The sequence below is a fragment of the Pipra filicauda genome, unplaced genomic scaffold (assembly GCF_003945595.2).
Source record: "Pipra filicauda isolate LSUMZ 115617 unplaced genomic scaffold, ASM394559v2 scaffold1_size10287979_pilon, whole genome shotgun sequence".
Taxonomy (NCBI): domain Eukaryota; kingdom Metazoa; phylum Chordata; class Aves; order Passeriformes; family Pipridae; genus Pipra; species Pipra filicauda.
In genome coordinates, this window is record NW_024104310.1 from 3487672 (window position 1) to 3498133 (window position 10462).

A 10462-nucleotide genomic window follows, 5' to 3' on the forward strand; every position below is an offset into this window, starting at 1 on the left:
GCACTCTTTCAGAAGCATGACACAGAGGCAAGTAAACCACTGGGAAATTTTAACCCTGGGTTAGAAGACACGGCAATAGACTTGGTCCAAAATTCAATATAGTGTCTTAAAATAAAAGAGTAATTCTCTTTTGCATAAGAATATTAGCACAACAGTTGCATAACACATTGTCCTACCTGCCTTACCATGGTTTGCTTAAGCCTCTAAGTCAAGCAAACTGAGGCTATCATGAACACAGTATGATAGACCTCATGTCACAAACATTTAAATGTTGACATCCCACTTGATGTGGTGAAAGCAAAGCATTGAGGTACCTCATAGAGCTCACAGGGCTCCCAGTTTTTGTCTCTTCTCCTGCCATCTAACCAGAGCCAACACAGTGTTCCCTACTCACCTATCCTTCATTCTCACTCCCACACTCTCAGGTCTTTTCAAAACCTGACTCTCCCACCGCCACTAAATCGGCACCCACACTGGCACAGCCATGTCAGTGGGTCTGGGAAACCCTCAGGGCTCAAGAGGAAGTGGAAAAAAGTTCCTACAGAGCAGCTCCCTGATTTGTGTGACCATGTAGTCAACTGACACTACTGGAGAGAGTGGTTCTGGAGCAAACTGAGAATGGAGAGGGGAGTGGGAAGGATTGCTACACTGGTATTTTAAAGCAAGCTAGCAACTTCCACTATTTCTACCTGCCAATCCAAATCATTAGCTGCCTAAAGCAGTCAGAAGAACAAGCTTGGTAGCCCTGGCCTTGATTATTTGCAGGAACACAATACAGTAGATGTGCTGCAATGTCTAACATAGGTAGATAGCAACCATCATTCCTGACAATAGCAGGAAAGAATGGGACTGGCCTCACCAAATGTCATCCAATTGCTTATGTATTTCCAAAAGAAATGAGGAGACCTCATTTTGAAACTTAGCCACTCCAAGACAACCCTAAGCACCAGTCTACAAGCAAGTGAATAGCAAGGTTGCTCTTGACCTCCCTTGCTTAAAGTAGGGCAGCTATGAAGAACTCAGAGTCTTATCAATGATTTCATGGTTTTTTTCTGCAATTAGGAATTGCTATAAATCCTAGTTTATATGCCTGGAACACATTACTTGCTCGGAGAATAAAATGTGGGACAGAAGTGTGTTGACACTGTTTTCTCCTTTGACTCAACCCTTATGAATCCTTGTAGTCTGAAAACATACATAGTCCAAATAGCCAGAAACACAATTAATACCAGAAAATCTAAGCCTCTATGGCTCACTCTGAGTAAGTGCCAGGATGGGTAACTTTTCCTGTGCCCACCCTAAACATAGCTCTTACACATAAAGGGTTGTGACTTCACCTAATGACTGATCAGCAAAGGCTTCCAGCCTCTAGTCAGAAGAGTAATGCCAACTATTTGCATATACAGGAGCTTTTTTAACTTCAAAACTCTTTCAGTTACCAGAGTTCCTCTATCTCAACACTTATCTCTTATCTGTCATACTGTGCTATAAGTGAGCACAAGATCATCCAATCTGTCCTTTTGAGCTCTGATGTACTTCAAGACAAACAAGTCCTTGCTATTTTCTCAAAGCACTTAACCCAGCCAGGTTTTCTACAGCTTAAACATGTTATTCCCACCTCTGCAAGACCTCCATCTGGACAGGTCACTCTTCAAATACACATGGCAATCAGGAGCCTGATGAAGACTTGGCACAGATTCCTACATGCCAATCCTCCTGGCACCAGCACTGTTGGCCTGCCTGGCTCTTCACTGCATGACTCACAGCTGCTGAAAGTGGCAATGTTTGTGTAAGTCTATTTGGCCTTTACAGACACATGTACACATACATATCTACCTGCCTGATCCATACTCCTCCGAAATCCTCAGGAGATGTCAAGGGTAGATTTGCATGTTATTTCATAAAATTAATGACCTTACCTTTGTCAGCAAAAGTGGTTAGTTCAGTTAGTCTTTCTTGCTCTGAATAAGCCAAAAGACCCTTATCCTTTCTAGAAATTTCAACAAGGAAAAAAAAAAATCAAAGTTGTCCACACACCAAATACAGTTTTTGCAAACAGAAGATATTTCTTCCAGAGGTGTTCTAATTCACTATGTTTCAGGTACAAAACAACTGTAGCCATTTGAAACACAATTCTAGAGGATTCTAATAAGCAGAACTGACCACAAAAAAACCTTCTAATGGTTTTGTTCATTCTCAGGACAGTTAGTTGACTGAGAGTGCAATGTCTTTTATTTTTTGCAGAACTACAGTAATAATTTCCAACAATTCCACATACAAACTGATACTGCATTCTGACAATATCAAAACTGCATCTGCCACAGTTACATTTGTAACACACCTTTACATATCTGTGTGCTGATAAAGAGAATATTTTAGTATGTAGAGCTCTATAATCAAAACATATTCTGTGCTATTTTATAAAGTATAACTTAAGGAATGGAAGTAGGAAAGACGGGAAACTTCAACCCAAGAATTTAGTATTGCATCTGTAATGCAGCCTTTAAAGACCAGAGTTAATCTTACTGGTATAAAATGAAGTTTCTTATTCTGAACCACAACCTCTAAATGCAAAGTCTCCTTACTTGCAAAGCCACACCCTACTATCTGATCAGAATGAAGAGGCAGGGGTTGAGCTGTGTTTTCAAAGTCAACTTGTACAATTCACACAGGTTTTGCTGAGTTCAACTCAGGGAGTTAGCATATGTTTTTTTGTTTGAAATAGGTTAGTAAAAACTAACTCTAGAGTTTTTAAGGCATGCAATAAGCTTTTATTTGCCTCAGCTTCAAGTTGCTTAGAGTTACCAACACTGAAGCCTTAAGTCTGTTTTTCAAACGAGTTATATGCTCTGGATGTTTGACTACAATAAAAAAATATGTAATTCAAGGTTAGCTTTACTCACTGCAAAAAACAGCTACTTGTCTTCACAATGAAAGGGAATAAAAAGTGGAATCTAGTGCTGCTGGAGCAACAACTGTGTCAGTTGTTCAGCTCCAGTTGCCAGTGTTAAAAAATCTGGCAAGTTTTTTTTATTGTAACTGAAGACAGGCAGGTGTTATGATGACTGACACTGAAGCCAAGCGAACCCAGGTCTTAACTCCCAGACCTAACTTGTGGCTACATGGTTAGCCTGACCAACCCTAGTCACCGCTGGAATGCCAACAGCTGCCTGAAATGCTGCTTTCAGTAGGATCTCACCTTGCTTTCAGGGCCAGTTGGCTCTTAATGGAAAATACATTGAAATACTGTCTGTTTTTCATGTTAATATAAACAGTTGGGGCAATTATTTTCTAAGAATTAAAGAGTTATTGTAGCTGTCTCTGAGCCTTAACTGGGCTTCTTGTCAGAAAGGGCAAGATTGAAAAAGTCACATGTAAAGCACATATGACTTGCATATTCTCTAGAACACTTGGTGCAACTGTTCTGAAACATTAATCCACACTCCTTCATCCTTCCGCAGCGAGCTAATAGGAGACAGTGCTACCTTTGTTTTATTTTAGGGAATAGACATTATTTTTGTCTAAATCTGAGGCTGATATAACAAAGCAAGAATGAAATCCTGGGGGTCTTTGCTGGCTGCCAAGAGTCTTACAGGTATAAGCCACGAGGAGCACATTTGGCAGTCATTAACTCCATGGAAGTATTATTAACTTCTTACAGTACTTTGGCAGTAACACCTAAATGCAGTTCCTTTGTAACAGACCACTAGTAACAGCATGGCATCTTTTAGTGTCAGACGGCTGAGTTCTTTGGGGAAATTGCACACTTCCTCTGTAATGGTATGATGGAGCCTCAAGTTGCTTTAGAAATGTAGCTAGCCTTAGTTATTACAACACATGGTGGTTGATGTCTGAGTTTCTCATCAACATGATGCTTTTTTGTATACCTGAAGAGAGATGTGTCTGGAAATTCAAACTATTTTAATCTGGGTCTTAGAAAGATTTTTTTTTTTTTAAAACTCTGAAAACTGGCATCATTTGAGCAAAGAGAGACCATTCCATCAACTGAATCCAAATAAATCAGCAAAGATTTATTGTGCATAGTTGTTGTACCCGCTCTAATGAAAGACTCCCTTCAACACACCACCACGTGAATAAGTGACATCAGAAGCATTTTTATCACCAGTTACCCAATGCATTCTTATCTGCTTAAGGCAGACTCCAAGTAGGACATGTTTTGCTTATTAAAAATCACGACCTTCCAATGTGTCTGTTAACCCTAAAGTGTCTAATTGGGAAAGCAGCAAAACCAGGGAACTAATAAGGTGAGACCATTGTGCACACTAATTCCTTTGCAAGATCACTATTCTCCTCCATTATGCCAAACGGAGACTTTTCCATGGACAAACAGAAGCCTTTGCATCCAGCAAGAAAACACACTGTGAATCACAATGCCTCTGCTAAGGGAATAATCTCAGCCATCCTGTTACTGCAAATTATTCAGCAGCTTTTGCCTCCTGAAAACTGCAGTGAAATTGCCACGCACAACAGCCAACACATTGGGGAACAAACATGAACTCAAACAATGACAATTTAAACTAAATAAGCTTGTGCAATTTCTCCCCTGTTCATCATATTAAAGGTTTCATAGACAAGAGCTGATCTTCTGAACATGTTCTAAGCAAGTGAAATGACAATGTTGCATTTAAAAAAACCCAAAACCACGAACCACAAATTCTACACACTCTCAATATCCTTTCGCATAAACAAACGTAGTAAGACTATATAAAGCTTTCAAACCACTTCATCAACATAAACCTACACAAAAGAGAAACCTCAGCTCATAATGTGTTAGGATGTATAAGACACATATACTTTCCACACAGAAAACTGGCAAAAGACTTCTCTGACCTGTCTGGAAATGTCTTGGCCACAAATGGCTCAACTCTACCCTCTTCGAGTCTACCTTGACTCACTGTGAAGAAGAAATCTGCACTATCATTTTACTGTTCCTCAACTAGATGGTTTGGGGGAGCTCTGTGTACAGTTATAATGTCTCTTCTCTGCATAAAAATGGCATAGTTCAAAGACAGATTAATACTGCTTGCATATCCCCACTACCTTTATCCCATATAAACTATCAAAGAATTTAGCAAAGAAATGTCAACTACCAAGCTAAAGTCCTGCAGAATAATGCCCAGAAAAATCTGAAATTCTCCTTCCTACTGGAAATTTTTGCCAAAAATGTAATTCAGCAATTCAATCAAGACAAAACAGCACAGGATGAGGTAGAATTAACACTTAAATTGAGTTGGGGAAGAAAATTTACCTATTCCATTACATTTAAGCCTTTGCTGCATGAAGAGAAGCAGATATTGTTACTTTTCATCAATCAAAATATTTCCTGCATTATACTGTTAGTGCACTTGAGTCTGAAATTCAAGTTAAGATCTCTACCAGTGTATTCCTGCTCTTCTGCACACTCTGGGGTATTTAACTTCCATATCTGATGGCTCCGTGGTTTTAAGGCTTTTAAGGCATTGACACCTTCTAACAGGTTAACAGGTACAAAACAGGCGTGTTAAAATGGTGGAGTAATTTATAGCAACATGCTTTTTAAAATGTAATTAGCAAAGGAAAACAAAATCAGATCACATAAAAAGGATGCTTCTTAAAAATACTAATTTTACTGGAAATGATGTAAAAACATTTTAAAGTCAGGTATCAAACTGAAGCATACATCTGTTAATCCAACACAAAAATTAAGAAGCTGTCTGAAGGAGTATGTTGATCAGGCAGTTTCTTCCATATCCTCACTACTTCTGCAAGTAGACTGATTCTATCTCCTATAAAATACACAGATAGAGGTGAGTATTTAAATGTATATCTAACAAAGTCTGTGTGAGGAAAAATTTAATATATATATTTTATTGGTTATTCCAATAAAATATTCCCATCCCTAAACTGATACAGTTGTTTTTAAACAGTAATGCTCCAGATATGTTCTGTCTTCTGGTATTCCCTGGGCTAAAACAAAGGCTTATAGAATTCAGAATAAAAATTCTGGATACATTTGACAGAGAAATATAGATTTGTAATCCAAAGAAAATGGAAGATGGCCTTAAATTGCTAGTTCCTGAAAGGGAAATTGAGATTTTTTTTGGCAAGGACACCATTCTTGTTTCTGGAGATTAAAATATAGCACCTGGGATATCCTTGAAGCAAGGAAACTTTTCTTCCCATCCCCCTGTCCCTTATGCTCCCCCCCTTTAACAGGCTGGAATAAACCCACTTGCATTTCAACCTGACAACACTGTGAATATTCTCAAACAACTGGCTCGAGTAACTGCCTGCAAGGATACTGCTGCAGGAGAGGAAGGTAAAATAGTGCCAGTAACTTCCACCTGTGGTATTCTGATAATGTTTAAAAATAAGAGAATGGAAAGTTGGAGGAAGCTTTCTTCGGAACACTCCAAGTCTCAAAATACAACAGAGTTATCCAATGCAACAGTATTCACAGGTGTTTATAGAACTTCTTAAACACAAGAGAAAATTACTACTGAAAACTTTTGTTGCTATATAAGTGCTCTTATAGCCGTTTGTAGTACTGTGGCTAAGGTTCACATATTAAAACCGAAAAAGAATAGACACATCACACAAACCAACCAGTGACAGGACTTTCCATTCATAGCAGAATGAACTCATCGTCTAAGCAAAACTCGAAAATAAAAACACAAAATGCCTTAAGGAAGGCTGAAGGACTGGCATGCACAGGCTGGAATAAACCCACTTGCATTTCGACCTGACAATGCTGTGAATATTCTCAAACGAGTGACTCAAGCGACTGCGTGCAAGCTCTCCGGACAAGGTGCTACTTACTTCAGAGTCCTGTAAAAAATCCACTTGTCTGCCTTTACACAGAGGACAGAAGGATGTAGCAAAAGGAATCAAAGTCTTCTCAAAATAGTTACAGATATCGCCTGAAGCTCTCTTTAGCCAAGTATTTAATAATTCTTGTTTTAAAGAAGTTACTCACTTTAGCTAAGATTTCTTTCCAAAGGACCTAACACTCACCCACTTAGAAAACAGAAAAGTGACTTCACAAAAGTTACCAAATATCAACATGCATGGCTGGCAAGTACATGTGCAGTCAAGATGATTCAGATAAGTCAGATAAATTTAGAACAGCGCTTTCCTAAAAGCATGCGTTCACCAAATGCAGTAAATATGCAGGAGCTATATCCAAGTGCTGATTCCAAACATCAGAGCAAAAAATTTATTAGTGAAAATCTCCTTTTAAGAGTTCGCTGCCATCTGAAGTCCTCAACAGTGTTATTCCTTGATCTGCCTTTAGTATTTCCATCCATCACTGGATTTATCCACATAAAAAGCTATAGGCTCTCCGACCTCAGAGGACTAAGCCAAATGCAGTGTGGCAACTTCACAGAGGACCAACCTTTTATGGTTGGAACAGTAGAGCTTTGATACAGCTAATCTACCATAAATAGCTCTTGAAACTCAGAAGGATCAAATCAGCTGTTGCAACAGCCCAGCCTGTAGCTGCTTCAAATCCAATTATACTGTCAACTCTGTCTTGTAGCCCTCCTTTTTACTCCCCCCATCCAAAACATTTTTAGTCCTCCTCCTGACAGAAATTAGAAGGTGCTAAGACAAATGCAGCAGCATTAAATGCATTAAATACATATTTGAAACAAATGCACAACTATTCTTACAATTATCTTAAGGAAGAGAAGTTTTATTCTGTTAAAAACCAGCTTAAGTATTTTATGCCCATATAAAAGAAGTTATCAGCCCTGAGTTGTAATGCAAACATACAATTTGAAATAAGCAAACAGTTCCAAGAACAGCAAGGACAGCTTTAAAAGGTGGGTGAAACTAAGCAGATAAACTTCATGGGGCATCATCCATGTCCCAGATTGAGGCATAAGGCATTGCTTGCATATTTTTTTCTGTAACCTAAATACACTTGTGAAGTACTAGAATTCCCTGTTATAAATCCTTGAATTACAATGTTTCCTTTCAGGTAGTTAGAACCATTTTCCCACAAAGAAGCTAAGAACTATAATTTAAGAATTCTTACAGAATTAAGATCTTCCAAAATATATGTTTACTAACCATACAAGTTGTTATAACTGAAAATTACCACTAGGACTACAAGAGCACAGTAGTTCCGGAGAAACCAGTACAGTGACATGGTTCTGGGAAAAAAAATCAGGCTTGGATCCAATGAAACACAGGTGAGCAGCATTATCTTTATGGTTCACCTCACAGTGCAAAGAAACAGCACACAATGCAAGTATGTAATTATAGGCAAATAAAAGGTATTTTTTCAACCATATATTATTAACATCCTCCCAGTCTCTCCAAAACAAAGAGTTCAATTACTCCAGGGCAGTACAGGAACTCTGGTACTTCAAAGGGGAAGAAATGTCTTGTGAGCAAAACTTGTTATCTCTATCTCCCACAAGCATGTAAATTCTGAACTGTGCCAGGGCATCCTCCTAAAATACATGGCATGACATCTACAATCTAGGCATCAATCCTTATTCAAGCAAGGGTAGAAGAGGATCACCAATTCCTGGTATTCAAACTGCTTCAAGGGCCTGAAATTTGACTCCTCTAGAAGCTACTCTAAAGGAAGGGCCAAAAAATCACTTAATAAAAAAATCATCTTCCACTTAATGGAAAATTGTCAGCCATGCACCATCTTACTCCTCTTAGAGCTTGTGTTAAATTTCATCATCTCAGTTAAAGGCCTGGGTTTTAAGTGATTTGCAAAGCTTGTAACATACCTTGAACACAAAAAGAGTCACTGGCTACACAGACGATAACAAAACAACTTTAATTAGGTGTGAGTGGGTTAAATGAAGTGGTTTGCTATCTCCTCCAAATTGTGCATGAAGAACCCAGCTGGGTCACCTTCTGGAAGTCTCGGTAAAGTTAAAGAGCCATAAGAAGGCACAGAGAGTTTTTCCCTTTAGGGCCCAGCATATGCCCAACTGAATCAATACACATACACAGGGGACAGTGAGCTTTTCATTAGCATGGAGTAAACCCAGCATGTGACAAGTAGATAAAACAGACTGGCAAGATCTACCCGACTAAGTTTATCACTTTGAACAGAGCTTGCAGAACATGTCACATTATGCTTCTGCACTGTGGTGAAAAAAAAGCAGCCGAACCAACTGCTGACAAAAGTTCAACAGACCTCTTAAAAATGCAGCAGGCATGCTTGCAGCTGGTAAAGGGAAGGAGCAGCCGAGAGCATGCTGCCAGAGCACAACCACTGGTGCTTTATGTCCTATCCATAACCATTTAAAATCCAAGGTCTTTTATTACAGTGGAATTTGAAGGATGCAAGTTATGACATGGAAACACACCCCCTCTCAAGAAGCAGGACTGGGATTGCTTGTTTCTTTTATAGAAACCACTCTACGTTCATTCTCCCGATCACACAGGGAACTCTGTTTAAGATTTCACTTTCGTATCTAATTTAAAAAAAACCAAATCCTGTGTGTGCTTTTTCACGTACACTTCTTGGCTATAAGCACATAAAGCAGAGCTGCCTACCACAGAAATGCAGTAGTTTTTCCCTCTTCCTCCCCAATACAAAATTTCTGTAAACACAGAGTAGAGGAAGCCACAGCCAATACATTAGTTCACCACTAACTCTTTTCAACAAGCCTAAGATCTAGCATGTATTTTCCAGACACTATCCACATCTATTATCAAAGAGAGTGAGACATCATGTACTTCTCAAGCCACAGGTTCTGTCCCAGTGAAGATAGAAGTACAAATTAACAGACACACTTTTGATACCAAGGTCTTGCTTTGCAAGAGAGGATATATGCTTCAATGAGTAACAGTCAAGAAATAACACCAGTGCAACACACAGTGAAGTGCACACAGCATGCGAAGTCTGGATTAAGCATTCTTTTATTTAACCATTCAGCCTCCCAGTTTACAGATATCTTCTTTTCAGCTAGGGAGGGAAAGGGAAGGAGAGACTTCCCAGAAAAAAAACCACAGACAAATTTAATAAAAGGTGACTTACCAACGTCCATTGTTAGAATCATGACCCCACTTCTGTGTCCCAGGAAGCAGGAAGCCTTACCCATCCACTGTATGCGAATGACTCAGAAGGACAGCATGGCTTTGTTTCAGCTTATATCTTCTGGCTCATTCACCCCTCCTCCCTTTCGTGGGATAAAAGTGTTGCCTGTGCCTGGCTATCCCTATTGGCTCAGCTAGGGAAACATACTCATTTAGCACATTCAAGTTTCTGAGAGCCTAAAATGACCCACAGAAGATTTTTTTATTTATCTTAAAAAAAAAAAACAACACCAAAACCAACAACACTTTAAAAGAAAACCCCAAACCAACACAAACACTTTCTGTCTTTCTGGGAGAAGATATCATTCATTCTTTCACTACCAGACAAATATTAAAATGATGTTATTGCCACAGGGGCAAACAATTCCCTGCACTCTGAATCAATGAG

The 10462-nt window shown here is 39.0% G+C and overlaps 1 protein-coding gene across 2 annotated transcripts in view; it reads right to left on the bottom strand.

The window, feature by feature from the left end:
- SVIL (supervillin) overlaps positions 1-10060 on the bottom strand; it is a 103681-nt gene extending 93621 nt beyond the window's left edge. The window contains exon 1 of one of the 2 annotated variants that reach the window (XM_039380672.1): positions 10016-10060. In XM_039380672.1, coding sequence (XP_039236606.1) covers positions 10016-10037 — 22 coding nt within the window. In that variant the 5' untranslated portion in view covers positions 10038-10060. The remainder of the gene's footprint in view (positions 1-10015) is intronic. The other variant, XM_039380673.1, reaches the window with a different exon arrangement.
- Between the last annotated feature and the right edge of the window lie 402 nt (positions 10061-10462).